The 17182-nt window shown below is 40.6% G+C and overlaps 3 protein-coding genes across 7 annotated transcripts in view; all 3 read left to right on the top strand.

The window, feature by feature from the left end:
* Window positions 1-3235, top strand: part of LOC308412596 (caspase-8-like) — a 105445-nt gene extending 102210 nt beyond the window's left edge. For 2 of the 3 annotated variants that reach the window (XM_080907081.1, XM_080907082.1), the window contains exons 2-7: window positions 926-1191; window positions 1317-1660; window positions 1761-1777; window positions 1903-2005; window positions 2088-2637; window positions 2726-3235. In XM_080907081.1, coding sequence (XP_080763207.1) covers window positions 1324-1660; window positions 1761-1777; window positions 1903-2005; window positions 2088-2637; window positions 2726-2864 — 1146 coding nt within the window. In that variant the 5' untranslated portion in view covers window positions 926-1191; window positions 1317-1323 and the 3' untranslated portion in view covers window positions 2865-3235. The remainder of the gene's footprint in view (window positions 1-925; window positions 1192-1316; window positions 1661-1760; window positions 1778-1902; window positions 2006-2087; window positions 2638-2725) is intronic. The other variant, XM_080907083.1, reaches the window with a different exon arrangement.
* A 2212-nt stretch (window positions 3236-5447) lies between these two features.
* catip (ciliogenesis associated TTC17 interacting protein) lies at window positions 5448-8964 on the top strand. 2 transcript variants are annotated; one of them, XM_080861336.1, is made up of 9 exons: window positions 5448-5721; window positions 5868-6050; window positions 6140-6195; window positions 6307-6393; window positions 6646-6813; window positions 6902-7026; window positions 8100-8176; window positions 8271-8338; window positions 8439-8964. In XM_080861336.1, the coding sequence occupies exons 1-9, from the start codon at window positions 5604-5606 to the stop codon at window positions 8625-8627; spliced, it is 1071 nt and encodes a 356-aa protein (XP_080717462.1). In that variant the 5' UTR covers window positions 5448-5603; the 3' UTR covers window positions 8628-8964. The 2 variants fall into 2 exon arrangements, with proteins under 2 accessions (XP_080717462.1, XP_080717461.1); XM_080861335.1 differs by having other exon boundaries at window positions 8268-8338.
* Window positions 8965-9183: 219 nt separating this feature from the next.
* casp8 (caspase 8, apoptosis-related cysteine peptidase) lies at window positions 9184-16112 on the top strand. Of its 2 annotated transcripts, none has more exons than XM_080907490.1 (12): window positions 9184-9390; window positions 10140-10281; window positions 10416-10591; window positions 10676-10781; window positions 13295-13424; window positions 13523-13581; window positions 13668-13710; window positions 13844-13908; window positions 14003-14114; window positions 14269-14396; window positions 14819-15204; window positions 15839-16112. In XM_080907490.1, exons 2-12 carry the CDS (start codon window positions 10171-10173, stop codon window positions 15972-15974), a joined length of 1452 nt encoding a protein of 483 aa, XP_080763616.1. In that variant the 5' UTR covers window positions 9184-9390; window positions 10140-10170; the 3' UTR covers window positions 15975-16112. The 2 variants fall into 2 exon arrangements, with proteins under 2 accessions (XP_080763616.1, XP_080763615.1); XM_080907489.1 differs by having other exon boundaries at window positions 10140-10299.
* The last annotated feature ends 1070 nt before the right edge of the window (window positions 16113-17182 follow it).

The following is a 17182-nucleotide window of genomic DNA, read 5'->3' as shown; positions in this document are numbered from 1 at the left end:
GCCTTGTTCTCACATAGCAAGTGGAGAGTGATATATGAAATGATGGGATGGAAGAAGAGAAGCAAAGAGTGATTCACAGGCAGAGCCTAAATTATTTCTCACAGTTTTTTGTTGCCTTATGGTTCCAAGCGCTGTCACCAATCTTTGCATTTTGTTATTATCTCATGACACTTGTTTAATCAGCTACCATCTCTCCTATGGACTTTTTAATGTCTACAGTCTCAGATCAACACAGCCCTGCCCTTCCTATATTAGATTCTTGATGAATGTGTGTTGTTGTTATTCAGCCTGGTTCAATGTGCCCCTTTTTAACTTTGAGCACCCGCCCCTTTAAACCTCTCTGCACGGCCCTGAGGGGCGGCCATCTGCTGCAACCAGTTGGGGTGAGGGAAGGAAGACAGGATAAAAGACATGCTGTGGAAGAGAGCTGAAGATTAATAATTCAATGCGGCGAGGTCTATTAACACACAGTGAGTGAGAAATGTGACTGAGGAAGAAATACTCAATGCATCATGGGAATCCTATATGCCTTAGCAAAAAGGAAAGATTTTTTTTTCCTTACACAATTCCACTTGTTTTGTGACATAAAATAACTAACCTCCATCCTCAGATATCAGTGTGTGGGAATGGGGCAATGGGAGTGGAACACCTGAGCCTGAGGCAGCAGGTTGGCAGATATGTGGTTTGTTTTCCACATATACAAAGGGTCTACCTTCACCAAATAAATTATCATGGTAAATACAATGCGCTCCATAAATTTATTTCTTAAAATGCAGCTTTTATGTCTTTTAATCATGATTTACAATGTACAGTTGCACATGGGCGTGCACACACACGCACACACGGATAAATTCAGTGTGAAATCCACTGTGAGATCTTTACAAAATATGTTATGTTTGTGTAATAATACTGTGCGTTTTTGCAGCAGGGTGGGGGATTTGTGGGGAATACTCTCTGCTGCGACAGGGATGCTGCAGCACAGCTTCTTCTCAGTGCTACACCAAAGGCTGTAAACCTGTTATTCCTGCTGTCCAGAAGTAGAGGGTGCTATTGTATAGCGTGTAGTCGTTATTGGAGGATCTGAGTCACTTCCGAGTCTGTTCTCAGAAGGCGGGATAGTTTCGAGCTCAATGTTATTTGAAAGAAGGAACGAGGTTTCGTTTTCAAGGACAGCAGAAGTTCCAACTGACCGTAAGAGAATTACGTTTTATGTAATATAATGTGCAGCTATTATTACGATAGTAAGCTGTACTAAACCACTTCGTTCTCATAGACAGTAGTGTTTAGGATCACCTCTGACTCTTTCCTTTGCGCAGATTCAGCATGTCGGCCCAAAATGCAATAAGGAGCAATAAAACAGCCATTCATGAGAGTCTGTCCGGAGACCACAGGCTAATTCTCAACAAAGTTTATGAGAATAAGCTGATCACTCAGCGGGAGTACAACAATCTTAAAAGCATCAACAGTGCAAATGTGGAGACACACGTCAATGAGCTCGTGGATAAGATCATGAATAAAGGAGAAGAAACATGCAAAGACTTCCTGAACCTCCTGCAAACCGATGGCGCCATTAAAGAAACTTTCCCTCTGCTGGCGAGTTTACAGCTGAGTTGTACCCCCCTTTTATCCGAGCCTGTCCAAGTGTCTTCATGTCAGCACGGTAACACACACGTAACACAGTATAGAAACACTGTGTCTCCTGTTGTGTTTGGTTGTTTACCTCAGTTTTATTGTTCTTCCCTCACATGTTCTGCTACAAGATGGGAATATGTCACAGGTAAGATGCTGATGCAGAAACAGCCTCCTACACTTGTGACATTGCTTGAGACAGATATGTAGATGAAATTCTGTGGTTACGCATCCTGTAGTAACACATGTAAAATCTTGGTGTCCACTCTTTAGGATGTTTATCAAATCATTAGCCGGCCCGTCGGCCTCTGCGTGATCATAAACAATAAGAACTTCAAGGATGGTTCACAGAGAAGAGGGACAGATAAAGACGCCCGTAAGTTTCAGGGGCAGATTTTTTATTCTTTCTTGTTAGTATCTGGTGCTTAAATATTTTTCTCTAATTACATTTTTTGCAGAAAGCTTGGCAGAGGTGTTCAGGTGTCTGGGCTTCAGAGTGCTGATGTGTGAAGACCTGAACAAGGATCAGATGGATCAGGCACTGACGTTTGTTGCTTCCCTGGCAGACATGTCTCAGCTGCAGAAGTTCAACTTTAAAGAGTGGGATGGCAGCAGCTTTGTTGATCCTCAGCAGGTCCTTGAGCACGGTGATGCTTTCATCTGCTCTATTCTGAGTCACGGAAAAAAGGGTGTAGTTTTGGGAACTGACAGGAACCCCCTCCCCATTAAAGAAATTACCCGAAAGTTCAGGGGGTGTGACCAGTCCGTCCTCACCGGTAAGCCCAAAGTGTTCCTGATCCAGGCCTGCCAAGGAAGTAACATACAGCGTGGAGTGCAGATGAACGATATGGAGATTGATGATGATACTTCACCATTGACCATCCCTGAGGAAGCTGATGTTCTGGTTGCCATGGCCACTGTTGAAGATCATGCTTCACTTAGACATATAGTCGATGGAAGCTGGTTCGTTCAGTCTCTTTGTGAGCAGCTGAAGGAGCGCTGTCCCAGGTAATTGTTTTAAAATCACCAAACACATGTGCACACTGACCCTGACAGTGATATCAACATGTTTTTGTATCTCTATAAATGCTCTTAGGGGCGAAGACATCGTCTCCATCCTCCACTACGTGAACGATGATGTAGCACATAGAGAGACCTCCTCGTTGGCCAAGCAGATGCCTGAAGTGAGATTCACCCTGAGAAAGAAACTTGTGCTGCCACCTCAGCGCACCTGAAGTCATCATGGAAATACAGCACATCTTACTGTGCAACTAGGGATGCATGATTACTTATCAGAGTTACTTATTATGTTTCTTAAAATGTTTCCTTTATATTTTCCATCTTTCTGTCATCATTTTAAATCTTTTATTTTTCTAAATCTGAATCTCGCATTGAGGTGCTGCATTTTATACTGTAGCAGTTTTATATCAAAGAATAAATCTCAGACTGGGAACACACCTGGTGTTATTTGTGTTGGGAGGTTTTTACATGTGCTGCAGTAGAGCTTCACGGGTGCTTTTCCTAAACTGAGCCTTTACATTCTTAAACCTAGTAACATTACTTAATCAATCAAAAAGGTTACTTTTATTTCAAACAACAAATCTCACAACGGTCTCCTGATAGTAACAATAAAAATGTTACATTTCACTTGTTATGTCTTTTAATTCTCTCAGAATACATCAGTTTGCTTCAGAACTGTTTGACTTGATTTCTCCCTCCACAAATCCTGAAAGTTACCATGGTTACCATATGTGGTTGAAAGAAACATGTTCCAGCAAAACCTTTTTTCAAAAATGTTGTTTATTTTATTCTGTCCCTCATTTTGTTTTGTTTTTTTCATGTGGATCTCTGAACTGTTAGATGAAGGGAAATACTTGATTTAAAAAAAAAGGAAGGTGAAGTTCAGAGAAGAACATCCCAGTGTTTGAGTAGTCTATGCTGGAGCAAAGAGACCACAGCTGAAGCCTATTATGGTTAATAGGTATTGCGTAAGTGCTGTAGGAAACATCTGCACTGGCCTTCTATCGTCTGATCACACATTGAAGTCATCTTGTCAGTGCTGGAAAGTAACAGTCTTAAACAATCTGTCTATATGCATTGAAATTGCTATAAATAGTACTGAATATATCCAGAGTCAAGTCATGTCATAGATATTAACGTATGATATGCAGCTTATAAATGTTTGGGCTGCCTGCAGAGATGAGCATCTCCCTTTGGTTTGTGTGCTTTGACACTTTCAAGAACCTGGCTGTCTGATCACTGATGTAATCAGTGATCCTCCAGTCATGGTGGTTATAGACAGAGTTGCCCTGTTTTCATGTTTATTGTTAGTCTTTCAACCCAGTGTTAATGGGGTTGAAATTGAATCCATAAAGAAAGAACGGGTAGAGCCAAAAAACACCTTTGGTTACACGCTTGTCCATAAGTGACAGTGGCTTCCTTCTCAGGCTCCTCAGAAGCTGGTGTGCCCTCTGACTCTCACCTCCCTGCACTCCTCCGCCTCATCCTATATGCAAGTCTGACTGAGTGAAATCCAGAATTTAAAAGAACTCTACATCACTCAGCCCTCTGCTTCCTGAAGTGTGGACACAGATTGAAAATGTGGGAGTCTTGCTGTCCACTACAAAGGACACTGAATCAAACATTTTGTTACGTTCCCCTGAGGGGTCTAGGCGGGGAGGGGGAAGTAACAAAAGTGACCGGGTCAGAAAAAGGAGTCAAGGAGGCAAAAGGGTAAATTAAAGAGTATTAAAGTCTCAATTCATACCAAGTAAAAGAGACGGACAAGCCGCTATCACCATTTAAGAAAACAAACAAAACTTAGGTGTTGGTCAATAAAGTAAAACGTAAGCCAAAAAGAGAGAGCAGCTCACTAGCTGCAAACACAACACCCACTCAGCTCACAAGCTGTAACCACACTACTGGCACTCTGGCCCAGAGCTCACCTTTCCCTGGGCTTAAATACTTTTAATTACTGATGTGAGTCAGCTGTGTAACAGGGAAAGGTGGCACCTCAGGCAAAAGAGGTGGTGGGACACACCCACACAGGCACCTTCAGGAGGAGGCCCTGCTAGGGCCGTAACAATTGGTTAAGTGGGATAGGTTTACTGTACATTTCTGAAGTCCTACTAAATTCAAAATAAGAATCCCCAAGAATATTGAATGAAAAAAAATCGACTTTTAGCAACAGAAACATAATATCTACAAATGTATCTATTTAGATTGTAAGCCCAACAAGGGACAATTGTTGAAAATTAGCAGTAGCTATAAACCTGTGTGCGGCACATCAGTTTCATGTCTTGCACTTGAAATATGTTAAACTGCACTGTCCCTTTTAAATAAAAAAAATAAAATGATCAAATTAAAAAAAAAAAACCACTTAAGCTCCCTTGTTGCTATAACATGTGAAATGGCCATCATTTTGAAAAGCAAGCATGTTGCCTGCTAGACTGACCCCCACAAATGTGGCCCAGGATGTCCTCCTGACAATACAGTAGGACTGTTTTTAAGATTGTTCTGTCTAGCAGCTTTTGCAATCAGAATTATGATCTGAATTCACTATTATATATTGTATTGCATAATTGTTTGCTTGATGTAAAGATCTCAGACTTAAGTAAATTAATTCACAAAAATTATTTGCTGGTTTTTAGGAGGAATAGTAATCAGTGTTCTTTGTTTTGTTTTTTTATTAGCTTATGTACAGCGCCTCTATTTTTGTATAATTCCTTCCTCTAGATTTGGTGGTGAATAGTCAGCCTACAATTCACACATACAATGGTCTTTACGGTACTCCAGCGTCGTTGCCATGCCAACAGAGATTTGGTCGCCAGCTTCCCTTCCGTAGCAGAAAAATGCTAAGCAGGAAAAGTGTGGGATAAGACTGCTTTGCATAAAATTACCCAGACAGACTGTCTGTCGAGGCAGGCGAGTGTCCTGTGAAGTTGCTCCCACACACTTTTCAGGCTGTTTTAAAGATGGAAGCCACGCTGGGTGAACAGACTGCTGTAGGTTTTTCAGCGGGGACTGAAGGACCTGAACAGCGACAGGAGCTGGAAGCCTCTGACGAAGCTGTCACGTTCATGTCCGGCATCGGTGAGTTCGCATCCAATTTAGGCTAATATGGTCGGTAGGAAACAGCTGAGTCCAAAACTACCTGAAAAGCAAAAAACCGTGAAATCATTACAGATATTTGAATCTGTCCACTTTGGCTTTACCTTCTGTGTCCCTTCGCTTCTCAGAGCCTGCCGAGCTGCAGAAGTGTGTGTTTGCAGACTCGCTGGTGACTGTATCAGAGGGGGGGAGAGAGCTGGGGGAGTTCAGTGTGACGGTGGAGTTTGCCCGGAGAGAGCAGCCATGCATGATGCTTCATGCTCAGAGCCACGGAGCCATTGATGACTGCCCCTGTGGGACAGCAGTGACAGGTGACAGCAGGCAGAGGATGCTAGGACAAACTGATCTTTGCTGTTTCCTGTTGTTAGTATTTCTCTTCATACCCTTTACTCTGTTTAAGCCTACCTAACGACTGACCTGGAGGTGCTGGAGGAAGATCACCATGAATATGTCAAGGTGAGTCGCTGAATCCTTTCCGGGCTGTTTCTTTTTACATTGACTCAGCTCAGCAGATGCATTAAGTGGAAATATTGCACCTTTGATGTGCTTCTATACTTCTCTCCTCAGCTTGAGGGCCATAGTGTGGACAAGAGGTGTCACATGGTGCAGCGTGATGGGCTGATGGTGATCCATAAGGTTACGACTGTGGGAGAGGTCAGATAACCACTGCTTTATAGGTCAACTCACTAATATATTAATGAAACAGTACCACAGTCATTCAGAGCAACTTCCACGCTCTCTTTGCAAGAGTTAGTCCAGTAATTACAAAATCTTTACTTACTGTTGCGCATTTACTGCATGTTGTCATTTGTGTGCGCGCGTGTGTGTGTGTGTGTGTGTGTGTGTGTGTGTGTGTGTGTGTGTGTGTGTGTGTGTGTGTGTGTGTGTGTGTGTGTGTGTGTACAGGAGGTGACAGAAGAGAGCATGTCCTACCCCATGTCTGTCCTGAGAGGGCTGGTAACTGAGGGCTCCAGCTTGCTGTTGATGCGCCTGATCGCTCTGAGGAGGAAGATGCCAGAAAACATGACGTTTGTCTCCTTAGACCCAGGATTACACATAATTAACACCTCTTTTGTAAGTCTTTATGCCTGTGTAAGACATCCTGGTCCATCAGTAACTTGTTTGAGTACTGAGCTCTGATTGTGGTCTCTTTTGTGCTCAGAGAGAGCTGGATCAGAGGCAGCTAGAGGTCGGGGGTGAGCTCCTGGATGTATTTGGGGTAGAGAGGATTATTCAGTCCATGGAGGGCAGCCCCAGTACCTGGCAGTGCTACTTCCTGGATGATGGGTAAGCTTAATATATGTACCTCTCCATCATCCCACACATGTTGGACTGTGTTACTGCCTCCCTCTGTGCACCAGACAGACTGCAGCTGCCCACTGTTGAGTTTCATGTTTATATTACCTACTGCTGATAGGAGGTCACTAATGTAGACTAAACAACAAGCATTTTAATCACACAATAGCACTACTTATTGAATGCTTCCCTTAATCACAAGGGATCCATTAGTTAAGAGGTTAAAAGGAGAGGACTGTTATCAGCATGGGCAACCAGTATGAATGAACCATCAGTGATTCCCCAGTGGTTGGGTTTATTTAACTTGTAGAAAAAGGTAGTTTAAATTACACAAAAGATTGCCACACTTGGACTAGCAATCTCTTAAAAAGACCAACAAGGTTAGATTTCAAGTCACTGACTTAAAGCTAAATAAGTAAATTAAGCTAACTCACCTTAGCTGCTCCCAGTCCAGAAGCAAACAGAGTGAGGTGGAAGGGAGTGCAGTCATTATATACTCTGTGCCAGGTAAGTTCAGGTATGGAACAAAGGAGCCCACCAGTGATAAGAAAACTCCAACAGTAAGTGAGGTTAAAGAGGTGTGGATGAAACAGGGAAAGGGGTAAATAAAAGAAGAATTTCTACTATTTCCCACATGTTTGATTAGGCATCCTTCCTGGTACAACCCTGCTTGTGATTTATGTCACCTCCTGGTCTTAAACTAGAGATCTTTCACATGTTAGCCAAAACTATTAACCACTGCTAATGGAGCCATTGATGCTTCTTCTTTGTGGGTCCAAACTATAACATTAGCTATAGTAGAATAGTTAATTGCTTTGTGTCCTTGACATCTTAGGAACTATTCAGTTTCTAAAAATGATCATTTTGAAGGGAAAGGTTCCCATAAAGTGTAGATATACCTACGGAATAGGACACATCTGATTTTTGTATGCGAAAGAATATTGGTGATACATGAGAACTTTCTGGTTTAACTCAAGCGGTTTCTGAATAACAAGTAAGTGCTATTATTGTTGTTATGTGTTACACTAGTGCTTTCAATTTGACTCGTTATATTCTCTGATCAGGCATCTGGTGACCAGAGTTCAGGTGGGGTCACCAGTCACCATGAGACTTCTAGAGTTGCCATCAAAGGCAGAAAAAGGTTACACACATCCCCCACACACATATTCACACATAAGAGGTATGATTCCAATGAAAGATTCAGTGATATTTGTGTATTTGTAATTTTACAGTAGATTTCAAGAAGATCCCCCTTGTGTGGGAGGAAGACATGCAGATGCGTTCTAAGTTTCTGGACAGAAAGGTAGCCGGTCATGTGCAACAGGAGATTAATACTAGACTTCCATTACTCTACTGACCATCTGAGCAGAAAATGAATGTGTGTTTATGTCTTGTTTTGGCAGGAAGAGCTTAAGGCCGACCACTCCTCATACTTGAGACAGCATCCAGAGATTCGAGCACTAATATCTGACTTCCTGCAGTTGCTGTTGTTGAGGAAACCAGACGACGTCTTTCTGTTTGCCAGAGAGTACTTCACCCCTTTTGCCTCCAATCATCCTGCAGACGCAGACCAGGAAGCCCAGTCCCTCTAGTCACATTATCACATGCTCACAAACTGTCTCTTTATAAGATTCATATATGTTTGTTCATGAGAATAATCTTCACTGACATTTAGAAAGTTATTTTGTTTTTTATTCCGAGTGACTGACTATTAGTTGTATCTGTGGACATTTGGTGGAGAGGAACACAAACGATCAAAACTCAAACGTTGTGATCTTTCCAGTAAAAGACAGATAAATAAAGTTTGGGGTTTTTTTTTTCAGTTTCAGTAGTTTGGGTTTCTTGTACACGTTTGGGCAAAGCCCTCTGCCGATAAATATGTGTTTAAGAAAAAAAAAGAAGCATGGGAGTTTTCAAAATAAAGGTTTACAATGCTAAACAAACGGATTTTATTATGAAAGACGTGCCAGTATGTGCTGTAGTTGAGCTTAGTAAACTCATGTAGCCAAGTGTGAAGCGAAAAATATATTGGTCAGCTCACTAACGCTACAGTTTGTGTGTGAATGTGGCCTATGTGGCCTTTATTTTTTAAAATTTTCTACCCAGCACCCGACACTCAACTTCAACTTCCTATACCGTGACGTCACATCCAGTTACGTGAGGCGCTTGCTCCGAAAACGAAAGAATTTGCAGCTCTAACAGAAAGCGGAAATAAAAGCCACTGAAACATATTTCAGTATTTTTTTCGCTCCCAAAAAGTTTTTTTTTTCATTTGTTTATGTTATTTTCCTCGCATTTAACAAGACGCGCCCTTTTCGCTAAGGAGCTGTAAACTAACAGCGAGAGACAGCGGCGGTAAGTTTCAGCGTCATAATTTAGTTCACCTGACGTAAACTGTTAGCGTAAACTCTGGGCCACGTTATGTAACATTGACTTAAAACTTTTTAATGTTCGTTTTTGTCAAGAGAAACAAAACTGGCGGCGGGGGGCGGGGTGGGTAGTGTTAGTGACGTCACTCTGTCGTATCACGCAGATGTCTTTTCATGGGACTACACGGGATTACTAGGAACGCATTGAGAGGCCAAAATAACATGAAATAAAGTAAACCGTGAAGGACTGAAAGACACCGCGTCACGTATAAGCTGCCATGCAAATACACAATTTAAAACCAGGCTTTCATAGGAAATTGTAAATAACATTTAAATGTTGCAGGTGTTTGTTTGTTTGTTTGTTTGGATAGTCAGAGATGATGTGGCCTAACATCCAAAGCTCTGTGCCATTTAATAATGATCAAGATAACAGTTCGCTGTTGAAAGGTCAGCGATGGAAGACAAAGTTCTCTATGTAGTCATCTTACTGTGTTTCCCTGTAAAAACATACAGTATAGCGGTGCTTCTACGTAGGGCAGTAATGGCATCTTATCGTGTATGGTGTGGTGTTATTATTATTGTTGTCGTTATTTTAACATTCTAGCCATGATCTTTAGTCATTAATGTAAAACTGCTTGTTTGCAATGCATGAAGTTTTTGAATACTTCAGTTTTTGAATACTTCAGTTTTTGCTCCATCAAAACATGCACACTTGTTTTCTGTTAACAATAAAAGCTGCAGATCGCTGTGAGCTGAGGACCAGGCCATGATGGACAGGCTGACTTTGTCCCACATAGATGAGGGCCTGGACTCTTCTGAAGTGGCAGAACTTTGCTTCTTATGCCGTGATGTAGTCACCAGAAGACGCCTGGAGAACGTGAGCACAGCAAATTTTGTAATGTGTTTACACTTGTTTTGTTAGCATGTTTGTGGGAAATTGTTTTAAATAACACGTTGACAGTATGACGCCCTAGGATATGCATGTTCAAGAGTGGGTTTTTTTCCCTACAGATTAAGGATGCAAAAGACCTGTTCTTGAGATTAGAGGAAAAAGGTCTGCTGCAAAACGATGCCTTCCTCAGGCAGCTGCTCTACACCATCCATCGAGCAGATCTCCTCAGGGTCCTGGAGACAGACAGCAGACCGCCAGAGGAAACAGATGCTAGTCCTGTCCTGTCAGACTACAGGTAAAAGCTTTCGGTTTTTATCTTAATAGTACAGCATGCAGCATAGGAATAGTAATATATCAAAAGTTTTTCTCTGACCATTAGGAAGACCCTGTATTCTATATACAATGGCTTCACTACAGAGAACTTTGAAAAGCTGAAGTTTCTACTGACTGACCAGCTGGGCAGGAGACAAATGGAATTGTCCAAGGTGAGAACACACCAATCCACCTTTTCATTTCTGCTTTTGAGTGAGAAGCTTTTTACTGAACATCAAAGGCTAGCTGTACAGTTGACATTTAGATTGTTTTCACTGTGATCAGCATGTAACGACTTTTCCTTTCATTTTATAAGCACAGTAAAGAACACGCTTCCACTACTAAGAGTAGTTAACTGGTAATTTTACTTTGAAATGTTCTGTCAAATAGACTGAGTACTGTTTACAGTGGCTTTTCACACACTGAAGTTCAAGTGGAAACTACCAGCCTCTGAATACAGTTTATTATTTTGTGCTTTGTACATCATCAGTGCAAAGTTGAGATCAGTGATATCATAAAAGCATGCAGTTTACTGAAAGTCTGTTGGTTGGCTTAAACTAATCGATTCTCAAGAGTTTTCTTCTAAAGAGGGGAAAAAAGTAAAAGCAGGAAAACTGGATTTGTTTATTTTTGCATGCAGCTAAAGTGCAACCAATGCGGATTTCTTTCCAGACACATGAAACATAAACAGATTTCCATACTATTTATTAAATGTAGTTATTTACAGTCCTTGCTAAAATCAGATTAATTTTTTTATTGTCATAAGAGGTCATGGATTACTTGTTTACACTCTGCCCAACTTTTGCTTGGATCAGCTGGTTGTTGTGTTTGCAGCTTTCACAACATGTGTGTAACTAACATATAACATATAACATCAGCCATCGTTATATGGTGAAGGGTGTTTCTCCTGTTTATTTTTTTATATAAATGCATAAATGCTGAGATGAATATATCAGCAAACACATGATATCCCTCTAACTATTCTGATGTTGTACAGGGGTGTCAAACGCAAAGCCTGAGGTCCAGAATCAGTCTGAGAAAAGACTCCAATCCTGCCCATTAGGCAGCTTTAGAAAATGTGAAGCAAGGCCTAAATTCTTTTTAACTATAATTCAATATATTTTTCGGCTTTTCCTACCCATACACATCTCTCTGGTGACCATCCCTGGTACACCACATTAATTACATTATTTTAAAAAACAGAAAAGTTCCTGTTTTTTCAATGTTAAAGATGGAAGGTTTTTGGATGTTGTTTTCTTGTGCGTCCACACAAAAAAGCACATTTCTTGTTTCCTATTTACAGGCCAGTCAGGGCAACGAGGCAACGAACTATTAGAATTTTCTCTGAAAATTGACACATTTATTTTTTAGAATTTAAACCCAAACAGTCATGGTGAAAGATTACCACAGCAGCATTTCTGTGTCGTGTAGAAAAACTGAGATATGCTGTTGAAATTAGTTAAATGTCTTTTCACTGACAGAAAGGTGTGTTTCTCTGGTCAGGCCCACTTGAAATCAAAATGAGTTTGACATCCTTACTATGTGAAACTAACAAGGAACAATTAATTTTGTAATTGAAGATATATTTTTTTGGTGGTGTCAATTTCCATCTATTTACACCTCTTTTGTTTAACTGTTATTCATCGTTATTTGGAATTTGTTATTTAATTTTCCTGTTATTATATAATTATCCTTCTTCTTTATTTTGCTATAGGTTAGTGATAATTTATTCATATTTAAAAACTTACAATTCCCTTTAAATTGTATTGAAACGCTGCTTCACTTTTTTATCCCAGAACAACATAAATTTATAGACATACCGTTTGAACAGTTTAGGTTTGAGCACTGAACTTTAAGGAGTCCCACAAGTAACTTTCTGAATTCAGCATAGATTATTTGTAAATAATAATGTCTATTACTTTGGTTGAATTTCTGTAATATGGAATCTCACTGTTTTGTATTTTTCTTAAATTCAATTAAAATCTCCACTAAGTATTATGGCCTGCCTGCATTTGTAGAGCGCATCTAAAACACTGGCACTAGAGGGCTGGAGATGGTTACCCCTGCTCCAAGCCCTAATCAGAATACTAGTACTACCAAATTCCTGTTTGTACGTGATGGATGTATGCCGTTGTCTCCAAGTTTGTTTGTGCATTTGGCTCTATTTAAAAGAGTCTTTATGGGATCTCCCTGCTGCCACCATTATGCTGCCAACCAACCACCGTTGTCATGGTGCTGGGCCATGAGGCCCAGTGTTTGAGTTCTAATGCATATTTCTGTATCCCCATGTTGTAGTGTAACACATGGTAAATGGCCTGTATTTATATAGCGCTTTTCTAGTCCCTAAGGACCCCAAAGCGCTTCACACTACATTCAGTCATTCACCCATTCACACACACATTCACACACTGGCGATGGCAAGCTACATTGTAGCCACAGCTGCCCTGGGGCGCACTGACAGAGGCGAGGCTGCCGGACACAGGCGCCACCGGGCCCTCTGACCACCACCAGTAGGCAAACATGGGGTTAGTATCTTGCCCAAGGATATTTGGCATGCAGCCATTATTTTCTGTGCTTTGCATTTGATGCAAATGGAAACCGTGTTGTGGATTTGATGGCACCAGAGATGATGACTGTCCCACAAACAGCCTCTGTGAACTAAAAACTTTCTGTCTTTTCATTCCAGACACCGCTGGACGTGTTTGCAGAAATGGAAAAATCTGCTTTACTATCAGAGACAGATGTTAGCTTGCTACATAAAGCACTGCAAGAGTGTGATCAACAACTGGCAATTACTTTAGAGGAGTACACACAAGGTATAGGATCCACTTCCATATACCCGCACATGTACATATACATACATGTGGAAATTGAATGTGTTGGTAACACCATCAAATGATTGTGATCGTTACAGGAGGCGGTCAGCAACGGCAGCAGTTCACGTTACCCCCTGATGTCAGCATGGATATTGAGGTCTATGTGTGTCTGTAAATGTGTGTTTCTGAGCAGTTAATGTTGCAGTTTGTCAGTTTGCTGACTGCTTTGTTTTATTCCCACAGAGGACCCATGAGCCACTGTCTATAACTGAAACTCAGCCCAACTGTAGGTGTCTCTATTAAAATGTATTTGTGATTATTATTTGTTAAACCTTCTGTTGTCACACTTATGTTTTTTGTTATTTTTATCATACTCATGATTGATATACAAGTTTACATTGTTGTAATGTTTTGTTTAGATCGAAGAGAGAGTATTAACACTGATGCACAACTAGAAACAAATCCCACCTCTCTTCCTGATCAGGTAATCCATTCACAGGCTCTCATGCTTTCATTCATTCTTTTGTCACATCAGTAACATTTATGATCGGCCTGTTTGCTGTGTTTGTGTCCTGTAGTCAGACTACTACACACTGACTCATAACCCACGTGGTCTGTGCGTGGTCTTCAACAATGAGATCTTTACAGCAACACATCTGAGTAATCGAAAAGGAACTCAGAAGGATGCAGGTACAGTTCTTGCCTTTAAACAATGACCTGATTTATCTATGACTGTTTTATCTGGAAGCTCCTGAGCCCTGTAACAATTAATGCATATATACGTATGCCATGACCATGTAATGTACTTATAATCCTTCTTTTGCTTCTTTTCTGTCTGACACAGATACTCTGACAGAAGTGTTCACTCGCTTAGGTTTTCAAGTGGAGATACACGACAACTGTACTGCAGAGCAGATGAAGAAGGAAATAAATGATCTTGGCAGGATTAATTTTACAAATCATGATGCCTTGGTGTGTAGTCACACACCTTTTAGAGTTGTAGTACTTCATGCATTTTATACATTTACACTTATTTTGAATTTTTTTCTTTTTTAAATAAGAGATATCTGAGAAGATTGGCAACACAGCCATACAGAATACAAGCAGCAGGCTCTGAGGCTAAATGTAACCTGCAAATACTTTACCATAAAACCCTAACTTATTAATATTACATTTACATTTTTTTCTTTAGTAAATGAGCCAGCTACTGTTTCATATTTACTGTGCAGATATGTGGTATCTGTCTTCTCAAAAAGGTCTTAGCTGGGATCAGCACATTTCTGAAAATGTCACCATGTAGTGCATGTCTCTGTGATTGTAACAGCAGCTACATCGACAATGTCAGTAGTAGTGTTAGTATAAATAATAAAACATATATCTACCTCTGATTTAAGGTGGTGTGCGTTCTTTCACATGGAGAAAAGGGGTGTGTCTTTGGCACTGATGGGGGAAAGGTGCTCCTGAAAGAGCTGACGGACCCCTTTACAAGTGGAAGAGCCTCAACCTTGGCAGGGAAGCCCAAACTCTTCTTCATTCAAGCCTGTCAAGGTGAAGAATACCAGAAAGGATACTATCCCAGCAGCAGAGAGGACGAGAAGCAAAACAAAGGAGCACTGCAATCAGACGCTTCAATCCCTGATGAGGCAGTGCTAGTGCCTGAACTAGCAGACTTTCTGATCGGCATGGCCACTGTGGAGGAATTCAAATCATTTCGAAACACAGTTACGGGATCTATCTACATCCAGGAGCTGTGCAAGCAGCTGACAATAGCAGCAAGAAGGTGAGTTGAACTGATTAGTTTCTTTATGGCAGACCATACTATAATAATAATAATGGATTGGATTTATATAGCGCTTTTCAAGGCACCCAAAGCGCTTTACAATTCCACTATTCATTCACTCTCACATTCATACGCTGGTGGAGGCAAGCTACAGTTGTAGCCACAGCTGCCCTGGGGCAGACTGACAGAAGCGAGGCTGCCATATTGCGCCATCGGCCCCTCTGGCCCATATGTACTACTGACATATGCGAAGGTCATAGTGCAGTAGTTTCCTACAAAGTAGATTTTTTTAAATGTAATTTCTGTTATATACAGTTCGGTCCATAGAATTATGGACAAAGACACAAATGTTGTAGTTTTTCCTCTGTAGAGCGCCTCAATACATTTTCACACAATCAGACCTTGTGCTTTTATTCAAGGGGTTTTACAAAAAGCACAGTCTTAACTGTTTTGAAGTTGCACCCATTTTCTGAGGCTCAAAAGTCATCAGGGAAGACAAATCAAATGCATCAAATCTTTGTACATTTCTGTCTTCCTGCTTTTGGTGGTTTCAGACATGGTGTTGGCATGAGCTGCGTGTTTTGTTAAAATTATCCAAGATGAATCCTTTTTGTTTCACGTGTGTTCCTTCCAGACAGGAGCTGGACGATATCCTCACTGTCCTGACACGTGTGAACAGGGAGGTCAGCAAAGGAGAGTATTTATCCCACAAACAAATGCCACAGCCCAACTACACTCTCACCAAGAAGCTCGTCCTCAAATTTGTATGACCCGACTGTGACCAAATACAACACTGCATGTCTACACAATTCCCGGATTCACATTACAGTTTACACTGTGTGTGTGTTTGGTTTGATAAATGTGATTTTTGTAATTATGAACTGAATAAAAATTATCCACAGTGGCAAATGAAATGGTACATTTTTGTCATTTCTCAAATATAAATAGGATTTTTTTTTATTTGGTGTTTTCCAAACTCTAGAAAATTGATTTTCACCTAAGAATCATGAAATCAAATCTTACACTCTTACACCACTTCTTAACATTTGAGCAACAGGTTGCATAAAGCACTTTGAGCGCTCAAAGAAGAAAAAAGCATTATATAAGAATCACACACCAAAAGTTTTACATTTGGATCCGTCACTGCATAAGAGCTGGACTGATTTCACTGCAGGTCTTGTCTAATCTGGAATGCCTCAACCCATTCTTCCCGTTTCCCTTTAAGAATGGCTTGTTGACAGCCACCCTTCCACGAAGACCTTGTCTGATGAGACTTAAGTGGACAGTAGCTGGATAAACTGAAGGGCCAGATCTCTCAGGTGCTAGATTTTCTTCATATTTATTAGGTACATGAATTTCATATACTGTTCACCTGCTGTAGATAGTTTTTAAAGGCCCGCTACATCGTCTTCTGTCCACTACTTTTATAGGGACTGACAGTATGTATCCGATAAATTTGAAGAAATGTGTTTTTGGAAAGTGCCTAAAGATAAAGGAAAAACATCCTCAGATCAGATAAAAGAATTGGACTAAAAATGATTGAAGAAGCAGCCAATGATTATTGTTTAAGACCGCTTTGAAAAAAAGAAGAAGCAAATTCTGGTTCCTTGGAAGCAAAACATAAAGAAATGAAGAGTGACTAGAGAATTTTTACAGTACTCTATAATACTTAAACAGGCATATCTTTTTCCTGTCAAATCATGAATGAGCTTATCTGATAAGATAAGATAAGATAACTCTTTATTGTCATTGCACAGTCATACATAGTACAGTAGTACAATGAAATTGGAAAAACTGTCCTACGTCGGCACTACATATAACACAACACGACACGATATGACACATCACAACGTAACAAACAACACAACACAGTATATTAACTTAGTATAAAAAAGAAGAATAAGTGTATGAGTGTATCTGCAGAGGGCGCCTATAAAACGTGTTTTCACGTCATAACGCTGGCCTTCATCAGCCTGAG

Source organism: Rhamphochromis sp. 'chilingali' (genome assembly GCF_963969265.1).
Source record: "Rhamphochromis sp. 'chilingali' genome assembly, chromosome: 16".
NCBI lineage: Eukaryota > Metazoa > Chordata > Actinopteri > Cichliformes > Cichlidae > Rhamphochromis > Rhamphochromis sp. 'chilingali'.
This window is presented reverse-complemented; position numbering and strand designations above follow the sequence as displayed.

Bases quoted from the DNA above. Each gene is read 5' to 3' on its own strand.
- catip (XM_080861335.1), top strand. From the start codon at position 5,604: ATGGAAGCCACGCTGGGTGAACAGACTGCTGTAGGTTTTTCAGCGGGG. The intron at 6,051-6,139 runs GTGACAGCAGGC...ACTCTGTTTAAG, and splicing joins CTGTGGGACAGCAGTGACAG to CCTACCTAACGACTGACCTG. The intron at 7,027-8,099 runs GTAAGCTTAATA...TTCTCTGATCAG, and splicing joins TGCTACTTCCTGGATGATGG to GCATCTGGTGACCAGAGTTC.
- casp8 (XM_080907489.1), top strand. From the start codon at position 10,171: ATGATGGACAGGCTGACTTTGTCCCACATAGATGAGGGCCTGGACTCT. The intron at 13,425-13,522 runs GTATAGGATCCA...TGATCGTTACAG, and splicing joins TTTAGAGGAGTACACACAAG to GAGGCGGTCAGCAACGGCAG. The intron at 13,909-14,002 runs GTAATCCATTCA...TGTGTCCTGTAG, and splicing joins CCACCTCTCTTCCTGATCAG to TCAGACTACTACACACTGAC.